At 39.5% G+C, this 21264-nt stretch overlaps 2 protein-coding genes across 2 annotated transcripts in view; both read right to left on the bottom strand.

The window, feature by feature from the left end:
* NHEJ1 (non-homologous end joining factor 1) overlaps positions 1-6814 on the bottom strand; it is a 96422-nt gene extending 89608 nt beyond the window's left edge. Inside the window, exons 1-5 of the mRNA XM_039348791.1 lie at positions 6641-6814; positions 5498-5687; positions 4314-4523; positions 2040-2178; positions 802-860 (exon numbers count right to left, since the gene is read on the bottom strand). Coding sequence (XP_039204725.1) covers positions 802-860; positions 2040-2178; positions 4314-4523; positions 5498-5686 — 597 coding nt within the window. The 5' untranslated portion in view covers position 5687; positions 6641-6814. The remainder of the gene's footprint in view (positions 1-801; positions 861-2039; positions 2179-4313; positions 4524-5497; positions 5688-6640) is intronic.
* A 1266-nt stretch (positions 6815-8080) lies between these two features.
* On the bottom strand, positions 8081-19943 carry SLC23A3 (solute carrier family 23 member 3). The gene is made up of 12 exons (XM_039348790.1): positions 19812-19943; positions 19230-19393; positions 17448-17548; positions 16380-16453; positions 14327-14508; positions 13555-13678; positions 13050-13197; positions 12720-12973; positions 11712-11817; positions 10325-10492; positions 9458-9553; positions 8081-8788 (listed from the first exon to the last, which is right to left on the bottom strand). Exons 1-12 carry the CDS (start codon positions 19908-19910, stop codon positions 8388-8390), a joined length of 1917 nt encoding a protein of 638 aa, XP_039204724.1. The 5' UTR covers positions 19911-19943; the 3' UTR covers positions 8081-8387.
* Positions 19944-21264: the final 1321 nt, after the last annotated feature.

Below are 21264 nucleotides of genomic sequence, written 5' to 3'. Positions count from 1 at the left end.
AGTCCTAAAAGGAATATCAAGCTATATATTGGCAGTTCTTCTGAAGAAAATTATCCAGATGGGCTATTTGGCCTTGGAAAGCCCCCCTCCCCCCCAAAAAAAGGACTTCCAAATGAGAGCTCTTAGATAAAACCAGTCTGAGTTCTTACATACCAGAAACCGTAGTGAGCCACAAGAATATTCTTATTGCTGCTTTATGTATACTAAATTCAGGGTGCCTCAACTGCTAAATAAGACCAGGGTCTCTTCTGCCATCCTGCTCTCATCAAAGGCTCTGGTAGCTCTTTATTTATTATTTACTATTACTATTATCATTATTTATCTAATAAAGCTTTTGGTAAGACTCACATATCATTGAAATTCTAAGCTAATTCATTCTCCATGATATAATCAGACATCTTACTAACTGATCATTTACCTAGCATAATGTAACAACACTTCATTTTCTTTGGTCTTCAAAGCATGAGTGCATAACAGCAGAGAAAGACAAACATTAAATCATCCTATACTAAACCCACATTGCCTTAATGTAACAAAGTCCTTCCCTCCCATTCCCATGGCCCAACCAAACCAATGCTCATCAGTATATATGAAGTTTATTGGAAGAGCAATCAAATGATCTAGCATGGGACCAAAATAAAATATTGGATAAAATGGGATGCCCAATAGATATAATATTAAAACATTCAAAGCAATATACTAGTAGAGTCCATAATTGATTACGATACAGTTTATCACATTAACTTAGGAGAGGTCTTTTCCCCACAGCACAAATGCTAAATAATAAAAGGAAAATTTTACCTCAGTCTCAAATGTGTGCAGGAAAGTTTCTTCCTTAAAGGGTTCGGTCTTTAGACGTTCTGAAATAGAAATATCAAAATAAATAGGGAGAGTTTTGAAGCAGCCACGCCTGCAAGCTCTCTACTGCTATTCAGATTTAAAAGAAAATTCAAGTAGTCACATCCACATCTGAAAATCAGTAAAAAGATAAGCCAATATTTTCACCATGCATCAAGCCCAATGAACGTGACATCACAGTCCTCAATAACAGGCACACATAACCCACCTGGTTTAAATTTTCTAGCCATGTCAATACATGTGCTATCTCATATATGGACATAAACATGTACTACTGAAGTCCAAAGTCTAAAATTCAATCCTCGTTTTGACAGAGTCCAATGGGTTGGAAAAAGTCACTTGTGAATAACTGCAGATCCCTAAAGGTAGCAGATATCTCCTAGCTATATAAACATCAGAGGGAATAACAGTGTTGGCATGTGGTCAACACTATGGAAAAGCAACATGGAATACTAAATGAGAAGTCTTAGATCACATTCCATCCAGTATCCACCCACATTTGATGAGGAGTGGAGGAACAAGCATGAACATTTGATAAATAATTTGTAATTTGGTTAGCTTAAGAGTACAGTTGCAATGAGCTCTTGAACTGGTGTCCTGTCTCAGAGAATTAAATTCATCAAAGCCTCAACCCAATTCTTGCATTACTGAAGCATGAAATTTTCAGTTCTTTAGATCAGAGGTCTTCAAACGTGGCCCTTTTATGACTTGTGGACTTCAACTCCCAGAATTCCTCAGCCAGCATGCCTGGCTGAGGAATTCTGGGAGTTGAAGTCCACAAGTCATAAAAGGGCCAAGTTTGAAGATCCTTGCTCTAGATGGTAAGTATGAGGAGAGCCAATATCTCAAGCAGAAACATGAGCTTAAGTACAACTTTGTGATGGAGAGAATGAAGGAAAAGCAGTTTCCATTTGCTCCAAATTCTCCAAATTTACATGTGAAAGTAAAAGATTATCCAATTCAAATTTCTCTACAGCCAAGCACTGGCTGTAGTTTCTTGGTCTCTAGCACACATTCAAAGACCTCTTTGAATAGCCCTCAAGCACTTCAGCTACTGGTCACTATCTAATATTTGATCAGTTAGTAGCTTGGAGCAGTCTTTTAAAAAAAAAAGGGGGGGGAGCAAGGCTAGGCTGGATCAGGACAGCTGTAAGCACAATGAAGATCAAACAGTATCTCACCTAGACTGAGAGTAGCTCCACTCTCCCGATAGTCTTCAATCTCTGCATCCTTCTGAAGCAGCAAAGATGCCAATTCTTGTACCTGAGAGTGCATGGCCAAACTCATTGCCATTAGAGGCCGCAGAAGGTGGCAGGACATCTGCCATAGAGAAGAAAAGGCGTACGTAGCAGCAGCAACATGCAGAGGGCCAGGCACCACCTAACAATTATTTATAACTGATGCTTCATTTCAGCATTTTTAGACAGGACTGCTATACGGGACCAGCAAAGATAATATGCAAGATTGAAAAGATTTATCTATTATTTCTTTGCAGACCACAGCATGTGCTTCCTGCTTTCTTGCTGCCTTCCAGAAGAGTCTATCTGCCTCACAGAGGAAAGGATTTTTTTTTCCTGCAAAAAATGAAACTCATAATTCAGATATGGTCTCTGCTTTATCCAACACCATCCAAAAGGATACATAGGAAAAAATAATGCACATTATTACAGCTCAAGGAAGGAGAGATGCTAAAATCCAAAGGAATCATTATATTTGAAATAGGATGGTGCCAGGAATCTGTCTCTTCTATACATTCATAGATTTTGAATATGATTATGGTAATTAGTGTTTAGAAGGCCAGATCCTGAAGTTGAAACTCAAGTACTTTGGCCACCTAATGAGAAGGAAGGATTCACTGGAGAAGAGCCTAATGCTGGGAAAGATTGAGGGCAATAGAAGAAGGGGACGACAGAGAATGAGATGGCTGGATGGAGTCACTGAAGCAGTAGGTGTGAATTTAAATGGACTCCAGAAGATGGTAGAGGACAGGAAGACCTGGAGGAACGTTGTCCATGGGGTCGCGATGGGTCGGACACGACTTCGCAATTAACAACAACAACAACAAATTAGTGTTGGTAAGATTCATCTTCTCCCCCCAAAAATCCTATTTTTTTTTCATCCTGAATGGGGGGAAATGTTTTAGGAAAGAAATACCTAACAGCCCTTACATATCCTTCTGTAATACTCCAGATCTGCCTCCTCCAATTTAGTTCTCTCCAGTTGTTTTATTAGAAATCTTATCATCCTCAACCAGCGTGGCCAGAATTCTTTAAAAATAATTCTATCAAAATTCTTGCAAAACTAAAAAAGTTGTTCTATACCAAAATCACATCTCTCTATTTAAAAAAAAGAGGCATGTCTCTTATTTCAATACGAGTGTAATAAGTGAAACTCAGAATACAAGATATCCAGATGTTTGAGAACTGGCAAAAATACATTACCTGAGCATGGAGTGCCCCCTGGTGCACTAATGGCAAAATTATAACTTGTAACTAAACATAAGTATGACACATTTATCCATTTACTATAGCAGAGTTGATTTGAAAGATCACCCACTTGCTATTTTCTTAGAACATAGAACATAAAATCATAAGGCTGGAAGGGACCTTGGAGATCTTCTAGTCGAGGAATAGGCAACCTTGGCTTTTTTATGACTTGTGGATTTCAATACCCAGAATTCCTGAACCAGCCATGCCTGAACCAGCCATGCTGACTCAGGAATTCTGGGAGTTGAAGTCCACAAGTCATAAAAGAGCCCAGGTTGCCTACCCGTGTTCTAGTCCAATCCCCTGCTCAAAGCAGGAGAGCTTAAACCATCCCAGTCAAATGGTTGTCCTGTTTATTTCTGAAAACCTCCAGTGATGGCACACCCACAATTCCAAGAGGCAAGCTATTTCTTGATTTGCTCTGTCAGAAAATTTCGTCTCATTTCTAGATTGGATTATTCTATAACAAGCTTCCACCCATTCTTGCCCTGCCCTCGGGTGCTTTGGAGAATAAGTCAAATCCCTCTTATGAATGAAGGCAAATATACATGTCCCAGGATAATGTTGCAGGATCCAATCTGGGTGGGTCAATAGAACTTTTGGACTTGTGCTGGAGCCCTTCCTTGGGGAACTTCTCTCTACCAGTTAGGTTTGCTTTGTCCTGACTTTGCATGTTAGATGAAAGCCAATTGTAGGCTATTTAGTAAACCACAGGTAAACAAGCCATTTACTTCTAGCAGAAGTGGAGCATCTTCCAGTAGGCTGGGTTGAACCAATAGCTATAAACAGAAAAGTGACACTTCAATATATGACATCAATATTAAGTAATCTTTAATTTCTGCCTATGCAGCAATCCCAAATCCAAGGAGATTTTAACAAGAAATCTTCTGATAGCCAAACATCCTCACGCCTCTAGAAGAGAAATTTTCAACTTTTTCTCCTATCTGAAAACATCATTCTTCAACTCACCATCTCAAGAGGTGCTGCAACACAGCGAAAATCCCAGCAGAAGGGCAATCCTAGAAGTTCACTCTTCACATGGAGTATCAATGTGCTGGAGCTAAGATGACAGGAGAAGGAGACGGAGTTCTTCTCTCTCCCTTCCAGAAGAGGACAAACTAGGTTGGACAGGCAGTTCAGGATAGAGGCTACAGGAGCAGTTAGTCGTTTATTTAGCTCCTACGTAAAATGAAATATTAATAGTATTCTTCAAAGAAGATAATATCATCTCATTTCATAGTTGTGTATGTAAGCACCTAAACTGTCCAGAAGCTTCAGAGTCCATATTAAGATTGCTGTAAGACCAGATTCAATCAATTTTTTTTTAATCTATTCTGTCCAATCCAGGAGTAATATTCTGAAAAATTATATTTCTATACATTCTTAATAATTAGGTTTATTTCAGGAATAACACATTGATTTCATTTTATATTTTCATTTCAGATATGGATGGCCTGGATGACTTTTTCCTAGTGAAGTGGAAAAACAAGAGGACAATTTACATAACATCTGCTTCTTGCAATTCAGAATTTCCTCTCTGCAGATTCCTTTTCTTAGGATTTTCCTTTACATTTAAATATCTGCTGAAGTGGACTGATCAGTTTTTTCCAGCCTTCCCTCTTCCACCTCCATCCCCTAATTGGATGTCTTTACCTATAAATTTCACTATCCAGTATCATACAGGTTGTCAATTTTTCAAGTTGTATTCCAGCATATCTGAAAAGCACCAATCTGAAGAAGAGGTAATCCTCGACTTTGACCAGAATTTGGACCAGAATTTACATTGCTCAGCAAGGTGAGTCAGTCACATCCGATTGTATCTTTTTGCCACAGTGATTAAACAAATGACTGCAGTTGTTAAGTGAATCATATGGTCATTAAGTGAATCCAGCTTCCCTTATTGACTTTGCTTGCTGGAAACCACTTGAGGTGGTCTCAAATGGCAATCACATGACCCTGGAATGTTGCAACCATCATAATATGTGATAGTTGGAGATGCTGAGGCAGTCCTAAGTGTAAGGACTGGTCATAAGTCATTTGTTCAGTGCCATTGTAATTATGAACAGTCACTAAATGAACGGTTGTAAATCGAGGGCTACCTGTAGAATAAAATGCACTGTGTGCTCATTTCATAATTTTAGTTTTTTACTTACCTTTGACCTCTGTTGTATCTTTTCAGTATTTGGATTTTCATACCACATATTATTGAGGTCAGAGAGGAGCAAGATATAGGTAGAGTCAGTAAACCAAGCCTTAGCCATCAATCTGGTAGACTCAGAAAAACAAACTGAAGCCCAAGGCTGAAGAAGGAGTTTAATCTGTAGATCATCTGAAGTCTCCATCCTGTAAGCAAATAATGTCATTCAATTTTATTTCTTTAAAAATGTCATAAATTGAAGATATTGGCAAAGCTCTACAAAGATCTATCGTAGCATGCTGAAGTATAGGAAAATATAGCTTTAAAAATCAATCCAGATTTTTATACTGAAGCTGGAAGGCTGTGTTTTTATTCTAAAAAATCATCTCTGAATTCTGAAGTAATTCATTAAAAAGTCTCAATGTACTTCAAGTTCAGATATATAACACGACTTACTCCAGTCTTGCTGCATTTTTTTTTTTCTTGGAATAAATACCGTAGATGCAAAGCCACTCAGATCACAAACTAATGCCTAGATGTAATTTGAATATCACCTCCAGGTCCTATATTCTAAGATAAAAAGGCAGTTGATAGTTTATAGCAGGGGTACTACTCCAAAACAAAGTGGTGTTATTAGCCATCAAACCTCAAATGTACACTTTTCTCAAAAGGTTTCCACAAATTTGGCCACTACTGTACTACCCTTGTAAATATGAGTCAGTTGCTAAGCATCTAAATTTTGATCACATGACTAGGGGGTTACTGCAAGGGTCACATGTGAGGAAAAACAGTCATAAGTCATACTTTTTTCAATGCTGTTGCAACTTTGAATGGCCACTAAATGAACTGTTATAGATCAAGGACTACCTATACACAGTATTCAAAGTCTCCAGAACTTGTGGTGTAGACGTAAAAGATGAGAAAGAGGAAGTAAAAGATCTAAAAATTTGCATTTTTAGATGGGAAATTTAGAGGGGAAATTTGTAGATATTCTGAGAGCAACCAGATGTTGAGATTATTTCAGGCCGGACTCAACCTGAACAACTCGCACCAAATTCATCTTTAAAGTGCTTTTCAAATGCTTCCAAGAGAGGGAAAAGGCAAGACCCAAGTGGGAGTGCAGCAGGGAAAGAGGCTAGGATAAGGGGAGAAATCCTACCGGCACGGTCAGATAACAGGAAGGAAGATCCAAAGACAGGTCGCAACAACAAAGCCTCCCTCGGCTTTGCTCTCACAGCATTTTATCAGCAAAGGCAGAAGAAATGCAGCCCGCGAGGAGGGTTTTTTAAAACAGCACTTTCCAACAGCCACACTGTACTCATCCGGGATACAGCCTTACCAACGATTTTTAGCAATTGGAAACTACCATTCCCACAATTCCCTCCTCATCTCCCAAGGCATGCTGGAAGTTGTAGTTAAATGGAAAGGGACGCCGCTGAGTCAATGTAGGTCAGGGCGAGCCGTACTGCGTTTGTTTGTTTGGGTCTAAGAATTAGCGATGTGGAGGCAGGAGAAGATACTTCAAATATTACATTTCTGTACTTCGTTGGCTGTCCTTCTTTATAATGCTAACATACAGACTCCTTCCGCACGCGGTATGTCTGAGGTTACTCAGAGGAAAGCAGGGAGAGGTGCCGGAAACAATCCTATTGCTTCTGCTGCGCCTTGAGTTTGTTTACTACCTGACTCCTCTGACTAAAAGAGGATGTGGTACATTCATCTGCTTTTTAAAAATAGGCACGAACATAGCCCCTGAATGCCTGTAGTAAAATAAGTAAAGCTCAGAACCAAACAAGATGCAGCCTGCACTAGTCCAGCGGTCCCCCCCTCCAAAAAAGCTGTACTTTAATCTTGAAACAAAAGTGGAAATGTTTTATCATTTATCTGCTAACTATAATTTGCTACTTGTTTAAAAGAGCAAAATAAAACAGAACAAAAACAAAAAATGATACCGGTAGCTACTGTCTGCCTCAATTGTGCTATCTAAATCTAATGCAAATATTCTTTCTGATATTAATTCATAAACATGAGTGATTGACCAGATAAAGGGATCTTGATGAAAAACAGATCCTGATGTGAAAAGCCAAATGTTTGAAGCCATTAAAAATTGACCCCAAAATGAAACACTCACTACATTAATATACTGTAAAGCTTTCCTCCTCCCTGTTAACTTGTACTGCTAGTTCTTGGCTGGAAACTTCAGATAACTTCTAGATGACATTTAATAGTTGTTCATATTTTTGAAGTCCAGATCTGATAGTCTTATTGTTAATTATGCTATATTTTGTGCTGTTATGTTTTCCATATTTTATGTATTTTAAAATATGTAAAATAAATCATTAATTACATGTTTATTGTAAAACTCAATATACATAATTGCAGTGTGTAGGACCTTCAGAATTATTGGATTCTGAGACAATCTCAGCCTAAGTCAGCAAAGATTATTTTAATGTAACCTGACAGCACTGGGAGGAATATCTCTTTTCTAGATACAGGGCAATCTGAATGATAATTTTTTTCATTGAATAGTTAAAGATTCAGATACTTAAAGATGAAAGAAAAGTACAAATAAAATTCATCAAATTCATTATCCAATACAACCACTTTAATATAATTGGGCTCTGAATTCTGGTCTAGGTTTGCAAAGTGCCCACTTCAGTGTGGAGTAACTATTCACCCAAGCGGAAAAATAAAACTTATTAATGCAAGTTACAGAGATGGAAACAAACAAACAAATATCTCAGACAAAGAAACGCTAAAGGAACCATTTTAAAATACATGCCTAACAAAGATTGTCACATTATTTTTGTCTCCAAGGTAGTCTGCAAACAAAATGTTTGAAATTTCAAAGTAATTTATATAGTCTTTGTAGAATGTTTTTATAGGAAAAAAAGATTATTTTTAAATCAACAGAGAGGAATTATCTCATGAACCATTGATCTACCATGATTATCATTCTCCAAATTTTCTTGCATAATTTTAAATTCCTTTTCTGTTTCCAGCTCTACTTCTGATTCCAGTTTCACCATTTCCCTTTTCACCAGTAGATCTGTGGTTTCTCCATCTAAATGGTGCAGTTCTTCCAGTGGATAACAATTCGTAGTCTCCTGTTTGCTTTCCTCAAGGGGACAGAGAAGACAGAAAGGAAACCCTTTACACCATGATGGCGGCAAATGCCTTTGTGGGATAAATAGTAGTTTACATCTTTGTGCAGAACCCTCCTCCTTTCTGTGTTGAAACGAGTTGCTTCCAGTTTCTAGATTTCGTGATGACAATGGATTGAGTAGTCCACGTTCTTGCAGAGTACCTTGGAAAAAATGATCACATCAATTCAAAATCTCCATAAATATGGGTTGTAATTATGAGGAAATTTGATCTTTTGGTATTATGGCTCCGCATCTTTTTCATTGTTTGTAAAATAATACAAACTGCATCTTTTGGCCCTCAAAGCAGTTTGTGATTTTAAAACTGTCTAAGCCAGGAAGTGCTGTAATAAGCAAATAAAAGAATTCCATAAGAAGCTAAGAATCAATTGTATCAAAATTTTGTAAAAAAAATTGTTTTGACCTGCTGCCTTTAATAACAAGACCTTGCTAACATTTTAGGAGAGAATTTTTAAGAAGGGTGACTTAACTGAGAACAGTATATCTTACAGTTTAAGCAAGTATACTTCTGTTTGAAGAATGTAACATAGTGATGTCCCATCTCTAAAAAGCTTTGAGAAAACAACTTTCAGAATAACAATCAAAATACCAATTAGAAAAGTAAAGTCAAAAGTTATTCCACTAATCAATAAATAGACAAAATTATTTTTAGCAATATGACTAATCCAAAATTCTTACCAGAGTAGCCATAAGTACAAATATTCTTACATGCAGCAATTATTGTCCTCTGGTAATAAGATTAAATTATGAACAATTAACATTGGAAGACCTGCCTCAATAATTCATCAGAATAAGCAAATCTGTCTCCTCACCTGAGACTGTGTTTTCTAAGAAGAAGGATAGGAATCCAGTTATAAAAGAAGGCACCATCAACAAAGAAAGCAGAAAGAGGTCTAACGGGATATAGCCTGTAGAAAGAGCATCATTATTAATTTAACAATATCATGTCCTGATGTCTTATACATAATATTTCCCGGGTTGATCTAACTAATTTAATTCACAAGCAAAGAATTAAAATTAGAAGTGGCAAAATAAAAAGATATTTCTTTACTCACTTTTGTTCAAATAGAGCTTTTGCCTAGCAATTACATTAGAAAGGGAATTCCTAAACAATGATCCCACAGACAGGAATGTCTGAATAAAGCTCTATTTGCACATCTTCACGCTTAGGAAGCTTCATATGGGAAAAATAACATCTTGAACAATTTGTCTAAAATCATTTATTTCTGTTTCTTTTTAATTTCAATATATTTTAATTCAGAGGCCTAGATCAAGGGACACTTAATTGTTTGAAGATTCTAAGTTCTCTCATTATTATAACTTCAAAAAGAATTACTTATAATTTAAAGACTTAGTTCACACGTGCCCAAAAATGTTAGCTTGGGAAAACAACATGTTTCAGTGAATATATTACCATTAAAAGTGATTTTATTTTTTTTCTTAATTCTAATTCACTTTCAGAATGTATTAACATAGGCAGAGTATATATGTGCTCCCCAGATATTTTGATTAGAACTCTTATTAATCTCAACCAGGATTAGAAATAGACATGCTGGTGGGGAATGAAACGAGTCATTAAAATAAAACATCTGGTTAAAAAAAACCATTGCGTTTTGATTCGTCTTCTTATAGCTCTGAGCATGCAGAAATCCTCACCCCACTCCATCCCCAGCCAGTACCTGTGGTGAGGGATCCAGGTGCCCCAAACAGCCACTTTGGAACCAGAAGTCCCATGAACATGGTGAAGCCCACAATAAAAATATTCCTGCCCGAATCAATATCTGTGTATTGGAAGTAGGAGACACCAGTGCCCACCGCTACACTGTATGTTACGCAAAGCACTCCTCCTGAAGACAGCATTGGTGATCAGAAATCCCCAATAAATGAAAAAAAAAAACAGAATTCAGTTGATGTTAGGATAGAATAGTAGAATAAAGAGTAATTTTAGACAACCATCTCCCAGTGCTACCAATCAACACACATTCTGCAGCTTTTCCATCTTTTTCTGCTTAGCAGATTTGATTTTATTTTTTTTGTGGGAGGAAAAAAAGGATTGAAAAATTCCAATGGCTGTTGCAAATAGTGTTACAAATGGAAATCAGTATTCATACCTCGGTTCCCATAACATTCCATAAATAAGGCACAGTGATTTTTAAAAATTGTCAAGAAGCACCCACAATCAAGAGTGCACCCCGACATTTTCTGGGAATCTAGCATTGCTAAAAATGACCATGCGGAGTCCCTGTCTGCAGAAATAAAGTTCCAGAATTATCTGGTTTTTTTAATTTTAATTTAGATATAGCAACCAAACAGAACAGGTACAGACTCCAGCTGATAAGTTAAGACTGCAGGAACAACCATTGCAACCAGCCTCCCTTCTATGGAAGACCTGTATATTGTGAAGATCAGAAGAAGGGCTGAGGAGATATCTGCAGACCCCCTTATACCCTGGACACAAACAGTTTCAACTCCTCCCCTCAGGATGGTACTACGGGGCATTGCAAGCCATTAACAACTAGACACTGGGACAGTTTTTTCCCTTGTGCCATCACTCTGCTGAACACCTAATTCTCCCAATGCTGTCTAATGTCTATGTGTATTTACCCACATAGTATGAGTGTAGCATTATTATTTATGTTTCTTATTATCTTTCTTACTCCCACCCAGTGCTTTTTTTCTAAAAAAAAAAAAAAAAGGTGCCGGAACTCACACACGTCATACAACCCGCCTTGCCTACCCTATAAGGTTCCATTCAAAAAAGCTCCAAAAATGCTCCATTCTGCGCGTTCTATGAGAAAAAAAAGCCCTGCTCCCACCTCTTATTGTTGTTGTTGTTGTTGTTGTTATTATTATTATTATTATTATTCTGTTACTTTGCATGTACACTGAGAGTTTCTGCACCAGAGACAAATGCCTTGTGTGTCTAATCAAACCTGGCCAAATAAAGTATTCAATTCAATTCAAAAAAGAGGCAGGACCAGTTTACCTCACTGATGTGAATAAGCAGATAGTGGTCCAAGGTACCTCAATCTATGCACAGGGAGATATACAGAAAGCATTTATTACCATGAATTCCAAGAGGGATGGTGGTAAGAAATCCCATGAGACGGGGAGAGAAGCCCAACACTACGCATGCCAATGCACCAATCCACACTGAACGAAATGAGGTAGTCTGAATGTGGAAAACAGAATGAAAGCTCCTATTAAGTTGGCCACATGGACATTACCTCACAGATCTCTCTACACGCCATTAAACTAAATTAAAGCTCAGAGTAAAAGGGCTCCATTAAAAGAAGCAAACCCTTCAGTTGCGTGATAATCGCATTATTTTGGAAACAGATTTTTGAGCACGTGTCATACTCTGTAGGAAACTTCACTTTGTACTTTTCCAGCATTTCCCACTCCCCCCCAATATCTGGATGGGCCCAGATGTTCTTCCTCTTGGAGCTCAAATAGTGGAAATCCTGTGATTACCTTAACTCAAGTGAAATCATGCTCCCCCTTATTATTGTGAAGTTAAAAACCAGAGAGAGATTCTATATTAAACTCAGTTGAATTTCCAAAGGAAAAATGGATTATAATTAGCATCATAATAATTTAATAAAATACCGTTCATTCAATAAAGTAAGCCGTATGTATAGCTCAATGAACATGGAAAGCCCAAAGTGAAAGAAACCAAAAAGAATAAATTGTTATATGTTTATTCTTAGGAGAAAAATGTAAAGAGATAGAGTCATTATCTAGCTGAATGTTTATGTTCACATACGATAGTTAGCCATGGTTATTAAATATATTTCACTTGGGTGGGTTCACACAACACTTACCAAAGAACTGTGGCCTATAAATTGCAAATCTATAGAATCCTAAAACATTTTAAGTCACAAAAGATAAAATGTATTAAGGCTTAGCTTGTTGTATGAACCTAGCCACTATGTCTCCATATGCAAATGAAGAATATTGTAGGCTGTTCCTGAAACTGGGCTGATGTCTCCATTCTTTGAGGGCAGGTACCTACGGATTCCCATGTAAGATCTCTGCACTGAGCACTCCCACGACTCCAATCCATACTGGTACCTGAGTCAGGGTGCTGGCACAGGCGTTGGACATACTGGAGGCAGTTCCGGACATGCTTCCCAACACAGCTGACAGGAGACTGCCAAGGCCCTCAGCACAGAGTCCTCTGTTACATGAATGCCGTAGCGGGGGTGGATTCTTTAGGGCTTTGCTGCACAGCAGATAGCAGCCTATGGAGTTAATACTTGCAGTAACCCCCATGGCAGCACCAATACCAATTGCATGAGTGCTAAGCACTGGCCAGCCCTGCTCACCTGGAATAGAGAAAGGAATTGAAATCTGAAGATTAGCACAAGGGAAATGTAGAATCTGGCTTGGCCACTCACTAACCTGGGTAGGGTATTTTGAGCCATGGGGACTGCAGAGTGCTGTTGCTGAAGTTAAGATGTTGTGTGGAAGGATGCAAACTGTCCCAAGGGATTGCAACAGGTCTAAGGATCCCACTGATAACCCAGATGCTAGAGAATGGTAGCAGAACCTGCAGGAAATATAGAGTGAACATGAGAAGAATCCTCAACAGAGAGGCTGAGGGACTGCATGTCTTCAATTTTCTCTCCCTATCTGGTAATTAGGTATGATCCACCCAACTTTAACAAAGCACCATCTGATGGGACCTACCTGGAACCACTCTAGAGATTAAAGTAGTCCCAGTCCTGCTATCCCTTAAACGGACCTTTTAGACCTAATTGTTTCCCCACACCCTGGATTTGGAGAGGAGAGTGAAATGTATTTTGTATTAGGGATGTTGATCTCCAGGTTATCACCTCCTTTTTATCTGCTTTATTGTATTGACATTTGCTTTATAACTTTTAACTAATAACTCATGAATTGGTACCGAAAACATGTGCAGTAATGGGCCACCAAATGTCATAGAAAGTCGCTTTGTTTGGCTCCACTGGCAGTGAGGCAGTCGGCAGGAAGCCAGGTGCTGGGATATCAAAACACACAGCAAGACAAGCCTGAAAAAGATGGTAGGGTAGGTGAGATTCTGTAATATACTGTCAAAGGAAGAAGGAATTCAGTCATAAACAGATCTGCCCATTCAAGAGCCTTGTTGAAGTGAAAGACACAAACACAAGCACCCTCACAAAATCTTTTCCCCTTTGCACAAAGAGGATATCTGGGTATTAAGGTATGTATATTGAAAATGCCTATTGTGGTATTAGAACCAACACATTTAGGGAAATGCCAACCACACACAAAAAAAATCAAGAATATGGGATTTTGCACATCTTGCAATTTGCATTTAAAAGTAAATGTATGTATATGGCATATATTCAAATGTGCTTATATTAGCGGAAGGGAAACTCAAGTTTTTAATCCTCTACAGTCAGCTGTTCCCTCCACAAAGTTTTGTGGAATTCAAAATTTCATTGATGAAGACTTTAAAAATGAGAAAAACATTGTGTTTTAAAAACATCTGAATTTCAATTTCAGCATTAAGAAGCCCTTAACGCTCTTAAAGTTTTCTGCTGAAAAAAGCAATCAACTGGAGTACTCTTGCCACTTCTCAGAGAACCTCTGCTTGCCAGATAATGGCTGAAAAGGCATCTGACATTTGGCTGGTCTTCTGAAAAGAGTTAGGGAAAGAATGTTGAAGAACCTACAGCATCGCAACTATCCAGTTCTCAGAACAGAGAAGAGCAGCAGGCTTGTAAGCTGAAAGCCCAATAACAGAAAGGCTTGGAGCCAGGACCATGGGACCACAATGATGGGCAATCCATCCACAGGCCCCAGACACTCCAAACAGCATCTGTACTAGACCAGAGACTAGTACGGCACCAGAGAGCTGGAGAAAAAGAGAGGAAAAATGGTTAAAGCTATAGGACTTACTACTGTAGTAAAGCCAGAGCAATATAATAATACAGCACCCCTTCCCAACTTCATCAGTCCAGAAGAGTTAACTTCAGCTCTCAAAATTCTCAGTAATGGCCGTATTATCTGGTGATTTCTGGGAGTATACCCAGATTGGGCAAGCAGAATGCTGGTTTAGGACTGAGGGAGGCCTAAGTTCAAATCTCCACTGACTCTGAACCTCACTGATTGGTTTTTGGCTAATTACATTTATTCTAACCCATTTCACAGGAAGGTGTGAGGATGGGGGTGGGGGAATAACAATGCCTTCTCATGATTGCTGCTTCATCTTTCTAGTCCCATGCAAACAAAATAGATTAACCTGGGGGGGGGGGGCGAGGTGGAGCATTCAGACAACCTACCAATTTGGCAAAAGTCTAGCCATTTCTTCACCTTTCAATCATTACATGATGACTATTTCCTTTCTTGCTATCAAGAAGCTATGGCAATTTGGCATTATTACCAAATTGTTCTTAAAATGAAAAGAAACTTAATAGTCTAGTTCAGTGGTGGCGAACCTATGGCACGGATGCCAGAGTCAGCACTCAGAGCCCTCTCTGTGGGCACATGTGCCGTCGCCCCAGTCCTAGGCCTTCAGCTGGGTTTTATAAAACCTTTTCACTTTAGGCCTCCACCGCCGTGTACAAAAAAAAAGGTTCAATCAGTAATTCCAACTTCTCGCGGGAAAAAAAAATCTTGCAAAGTTGGAATTGATTGATTGAATTTTTTAGTCCCACCCAGTCTGCTGTTACCACAGCAGCCATGCCCACCCAATGGGCCACACCCACCCAATGGGCCACACCCACCCGGCACCCGATGATGCATAAGTGGGTTTTGGGTTGCAGTTTGGGCACTTGGTCTCTAAAACGTTCGCCATCACTGGTCTAGTTTGCATGATGTCTATCTCTTTCTCCAACAGAATTGGCCTAGAGTTTAGGGCAGCTTTCCTAGATGACAAACTGAAGTGGATGTTGAGCAGTACTTATTAGCATTCTTAAGAAGTCTCTTTAGTGATCCAGGTTTGGGGTAAACAAAGTATAAAAAATAAAAAAAAAATAAACAATGTATTATTTCCTAATCTTTCATGGATCATAGTCTATTCGGTGCATTAAGAGAACTGTGATTTGGTTTCAGCAATAATCAAATGATTGTTATTTTATTTTATTTTATTATTTCTGCCCATGTCACCTAAGGGGAACTCCAGATGGCTTATAACCAAATAGAAGCAACACCATTAAACACTAAAACATGAAAATAATAGCTATTAATATTAAAATTGATTTAAATATTAACAAAAATGCCAAGGAAGGGAGCAAGATGCATATAGGGAGGAGGTGGGATCTTATTCCAGTTCATTAACCACCTCCAGTAGGATGCTCCATCAGGGCCTTTGCCCAAGACTGTTTTTTTTTTTTTTGGTTACAAAAGGCTAACATAAAGTTATAATTTAATAAATATTTAAAAGCAGTGTCATAAATATCTACATATCTTCTCCAAACATACAGGCTATTTGGATATTAATAAATTTCCATCTGCTAGCTTCACATCTGGGTTTTTTTTTCAATATGTAGTTTGTAATCATTTGTCCTAGATTAAACTAAGCAGGCAACTGATGCGTACGTGATATTACCAAGCACTAAAAGCCCTGAAAGTATTATAAAATGTAGTTCTATTCACACAACAGAATTTTTTCCCTGTTCTCCTTCAATTGTCTCTTGAGCCCAGCGTGCTATTGTTTGGCACTCAGATAGGAGTGCCATTTATCCTAGAGCCAGCCTTGCTCTCTGACAGATCAAACCTACCAACCTCATGGAATAGTTGCTTGGGGTTTCTTCTGTTCTCACAGTCTAGCCCAGCACATAGTTCAAGAGCCTCTGTGCCTGAATGAAAAAGAAGGATATGTGCATTTGTACTGGGTAGCCAAAACAAAAATGATATCAGGGAAAGGGGGAACCCCCAGAATTCAGCATCTCGTGAAAGAAATCTATAGAATTCACTGGAGAAAAGATTTTAAATGACAGGATGGAAATCTAAGGGGGGAAAGAACAAAGTCTGAACCCAAGCAATAATTGAAAATATTAACTACAGTCCTCTGATTAAAACGTTTTCATCATTTAGGAAGGAAAGGAAAAAAATAGAGGTAATGTATCATTCATCAAAAGTTAAGGATAAAAGGCAGCTGTTATGTTCCATATTTTACCTGTATGGGGAGCACAGTTGGAAACAGAAGATTGGTTTAGATCAGCGGTTCTCAACCTGTGGGTCGGGACCCCATTTGGGGTCGAACGACCATTTCACGGGGGTCGCCAAACAATGCAGTCCACCATTTTTTCCCCCTTTTCCTTAGCTGTGCTACTCCCTTTTATTCTATTGGCTTTTGAAAGCCAATAGAATAGACTCTCTTGAATAGAGTCTAATTCTATTGGCTTTCAAAAGCCAATAGGAATTGTCCAGGCTGTCTCTGCCCTGCTGAGCCCGCCAAAAATCCCATTCTGCAAACGGTGCTGCACTAGTTGAGTAGTCCTCGATTTACGACCGGTTGAGTAGTCCTCGACTTACAACTGGTTGGGGGTCGCGACATTAAAAAGGTTGAGAACCACTGGTTTAGATGACCTTTCTACTGATTGGACAAGATAAGGTATGCCTTTTGTCTTGACATAATATGAGATGGATACATTAGTTCTTTTAAGGGATGGATTTACAATGAAATCAGACACCTGCCAACACCACCTGGTTTCCACTGAGCATGACAACTTTTGCTATATGCAAAGAAAGTGGCATACGGAGTACTGCCAGCTTTGCTTGTCATTAAAATGCCTTGTGCCTAATGGTATGTTTTTGGAGGAGTGGTGAGTGCAGTAGACCATAACTCACTGTTTTCTTTCAATGATGATCGAGGAACAGGAGCCATCTGCTGGGTCAGTACCATGGCTGGGATAAGGAATTCAAAAGATGGAGCCTGCACCAGGGGCAATCTGCAGGGTTGACAAAGTCAATAAACATGGTAGAAGGACTGGTGGCAACCTAAACAGGGGAGTTATTATCCATATTCAAGTTAGCTTTCCAAAAACACAAAATGTCCCTGTCTAGACTTCAAAAAATATAAGATTATAAACAGGTAAAACAAGCTGGGGAGGGGGAGCTGACAGCTGTACATAATATTTTTACCCTAACAGAGTCACAATAGACTTTGTGGGCAAGGATGAAAAGTTGACTGGGAATGTCAAGCGCATTGATGGGACTGAGATCTTCCAATTATTTGAGGAGGCGGGTGGGTCTTTACCTGTCAAATGCTCTTTCAGGAATGTTATACTTACAACTGCTGTAAAGAAGATCAGAAGCCACTTTTTTGTATCTTTTTTCTTTCTTTTCTATTTTTTTTTACTTTTTTCCTTTCTTGTGGTTTTAGCTTTCTCTTTGATGTCTTTCTTTTTATTAGTTTGTGTTAGCTTTTAGCTTCTTTTTTAAAATTGTTGATACAGTTATCCCCCCCCCCCCCAAAAGCAAGAAAGATATGCCTTTGTTGTATTGAACAATAGTCTCCCAGAATCACCTTCTGGGCACAGTCTGACAGGAAGGACCAAAACTACTGTAAAATAATGGCTCTAAGCTACCAGAGGTCGGAGCCATTCCACCAGATGTTCTAAAATATGCTATAGTTGATGGTAGATGATACCAAAAGCTTCTAAGACAGGGGTTCTCAACCTTGGCAACTTTAAGACTTGTGGACTTCAACTCCCAGAATTCCTTAGCCAGCTTTGCTGGCTGAGGAATTCTGGGAGTTGAAGTCCACAAGTCTTAAAGTTGCCAAGGTTGAGAACCCCTGTTCTAAGAGATCCGAAAGAACTAACAAGACCACTCTTCCTCTTATCCCATATCTAATGTAGATCATTCATCAAGACAGCAAAACAGTTTCAGTAAAATTTCCTGGCTGAAATTGACTGAAATGCAACCAGAAAATCAGTTATCATTCAGATGTATCTGGAGCTGCAGATCAATCTGGAACTGCTTCTTGATCAATCTTTTCCTGAAATTAAACATTTGAGACAGACCTACAATTGTTTCCCAGGCTATGGAAGATTTTCTTCAGCAAAAGTCTTATTTATGTCCACACTGGACATCTTTATCATCTCTTTTAATCATGGGGCCAATATTATCCTGGCTGATGGGCAAAGAGTAAACATAGTGGTTGTCTTTGAGTTATTCACACATTCTGTCCCAGTCTTGGAAAATCACAAATTTTAAAAATCCAGAACAATAGCACAAAGGATCACAACCCTGAAAGGAGTAGAATGCAACAACCAGTCTACCTTTCTTTCTCTTCAGCCTCGCACTACATCTCCCCATGCCAATAGCTCTGCCATTGTGGATTGTCTATTTTGTTTACTCTGTTCATTTGTCAAACTATGGGAAACTTTTCCTCTAAGACAGTATTAAACACCTCCCTCCTCCAACTATATTCCAACAGCAACCTTCTGAAGTCCAGTAGCCCTAAATCACCCTGTGAGATTCCTTGGCTGATTCCTCAATCTGAGGCTCCTTGTTCATTGTACCACATTGTCACTGAACCACCTTGGCTTTCATCCATAACTGAACCAAATGGACCCTATGGAAGATTGTGGGAATATGTGGGAGAAGGGATTAAAACCAGCTTACCTGCTACCCAGACTACACTGAATGGCTGTGGAGATGCCACAGGCAAAGAGATTGTGTGCTAGAAGTCCATCCCAAGATGGAGTCTCCTTCAGTTGCTCCTTGGGCAGTATGGCAATGAAGAGAAAGTGAAACACGCAGAGAAAAGACACTTGGACCAGAAGATGCTAGAGAGAAGAAACAATGGGCTAAAGTAGAGAACTTACCCACCCTTTACAAAGCTAGGTTCCTTGTTCAAAAGACAGCATAGTGTTGTTCAAAAGGCTTGTCTATCTACTTCTAGAGTTGTTGGCCAATATCTTCAATCAGACCTATAATTCCTGTCCCACCTATAATTCCTGTCCCACAACATTGAAGGGCATTTCATGAGTTAATAATAATAATAATCAGTTAATAATTATAACACCCAATGTATTTTCCCCTACTAACATGACCCACAATGCATACTAGGATTAATGCTGGACAACCAACATGCTGGAATCACTTTCCAATTCATAAGAAACAATTTCTCACCTGCCACTACCCATTACAAGAGAGTCTGAGTTCTTCTCCAGTGGATTATTACCTCTTAGTAATTCTACTCACCTGCAAAGCCAATAAGCAACTCATAGGCCAGGGAGGCCATTTGGACCCTATTTGAGCAAGGGACAGGATGCTTTGGGAAGCTCTGTTGGCTTTGCTCATGATGTGGATTTCTTTCTTTCTCTTAACGTTGCACTCCTGTCTGGAAAGTGACCTAGCAACAGGATATATTCTTTCTAGCTCCTCCTTCCTTTGGTTGTTCATTTTAACTGGCTACTTGGGTCTGAACTTCCACCTTTGGCCCTTCCAGGCCACAATTCTTCAGTCCATTAGCTATTAACTTGGCTTGCCAAGTAACAGGCCTCCTGCATTGGGAGGGTAAAGACATGAATGAGCCGGGATGAAAGGGGAAGCAGAGAAAAGGAGAGAAGCATTTTTGGATATTTGCTCACTGTTCTAAAATAGGAACCATGTTAATGTATGCAATTCATAAGTTAATGGGTTGTTCATTGTTGATTCATCATTTATGTTGAGCTAAAACTTAATGGACGTGGAGAGAAAACGAGAAATCTCTGGGTGAAAAATAGCTGTGTTTACCTAATTGAGACTAACTGGCATTTTTGTGGACATTACCAACTTTCTTGGACTGGTAGTGCAGTAGGATTCAAGAAATGAGTAAGACCTGAGGATCTGATCTTCAGTCTGAATCAGAAACTCTAATTATTGCATCACAACAGCCTTCAAATTTATATTTCTTCCTTCAGTCCTGCAGTCTCCTTTCCACATTATTTAATATAATAAGCCTTGGTGTGATGTGATAGCTGCATTGCTGTTGACTTTATCATATGCACAGTTCACAAACTACTTCTTTGGCTGCACTTCCTTTTTATTTAATTTTCAATATTCATATATAATGCAGGATCTATAGCAGGGGTGTCAAACTCAATTTCATTGAGGGCCGCATCAGCATTGGGGTTGCCCTTGGGGGGGTGGGGGGTGGCCTATTGGGTGGGCGTGGCCAGCTCTACATCATTCGCGTCAAGGGTGCCTGTGGGGGCCTGGGCAGGAGTGGGACAGATCTGAGGATCTCTGGCAGAAGGGGGTGGGACCAGGGCAAGTGCCAAGGCATGGTCCACTGGAGGAGCCTCACTGTCCTCTCACGCCATGTGGGGGGGTTGGATGGTGGCGCGGGCTGCCGGGAGCCCTGGACAGCAGAGGTCAAACACCAGCCTGGCCCTCAAGCACCCGTGGCACCAAGCCCAGCCCCACTTTCCCAAGGGGGCACCTAGCTACACTTACCTCCTCCTCAAGGCAGCTGCTGCTGTGCTTGCTCTCCTTACCCAGGTTGCTCATGATGGGTACGAGGGCAAAGTCAGAGGGAGGCCCATTCCCTCTCCATGGGAAGAGACCCAGCTTTGTATCCAAAGTTCCTTAGTAATAGGATGGGAGACCCCCAGGATAGGCCAGGAGGAGGGGGCAAGGGGATGATGAAAGGGCAGCAGGGCAGGACTAAGGC

Source organism: Crotalus tigris, unplaced genomic scaffold (genome assembly GCF_016545835.1).
Source record: "Crotalus tigris isolate CLP2741 ecotype Arizona unplaced genomic scaffold, ASM1654583v1 scf7180000018173.423308, whole genome shotgun sequence".
Classification (NCBI taxonomy): domain Eukaryota; kingdom Metazoa; phylum Chordata; class Lepidosauria; order Squamata; family Viperidae; genus Crotalus; species Crotalus tigris.
The sequence above is the reverse complement of the archived record's forward strand: the minus strand, read 5'-3'. Positions and strand labels throughout refer to the sequence as shown.

Excerpts from the sequence above, each read along its gene's own strand:
- SLC23A3 (XM_039348790.1), bottom strand. The coding sequence starts at position 19,910 with ATGAGCAAAGCCAACAGAGCTTCCCAAAGCATCCTGTCCCTTGCTCAA. Across the intron at positions 19,394-19,811 it reads GTTGCTTATTGGCTTTGCAG|CATCTTCTGGTCCAAGTGTC; the intron begins GTGAGTAGAATT and ends TCTTCTCTCTAG. Across the intron at positions 12,974-13,049 it reads GCTCAAAATACCCTACCCAG|GTGAGCAGGGCTGGCCAGTG; the intron begins GTTAGTGAGTGG and ends TCTCTATTCCAG.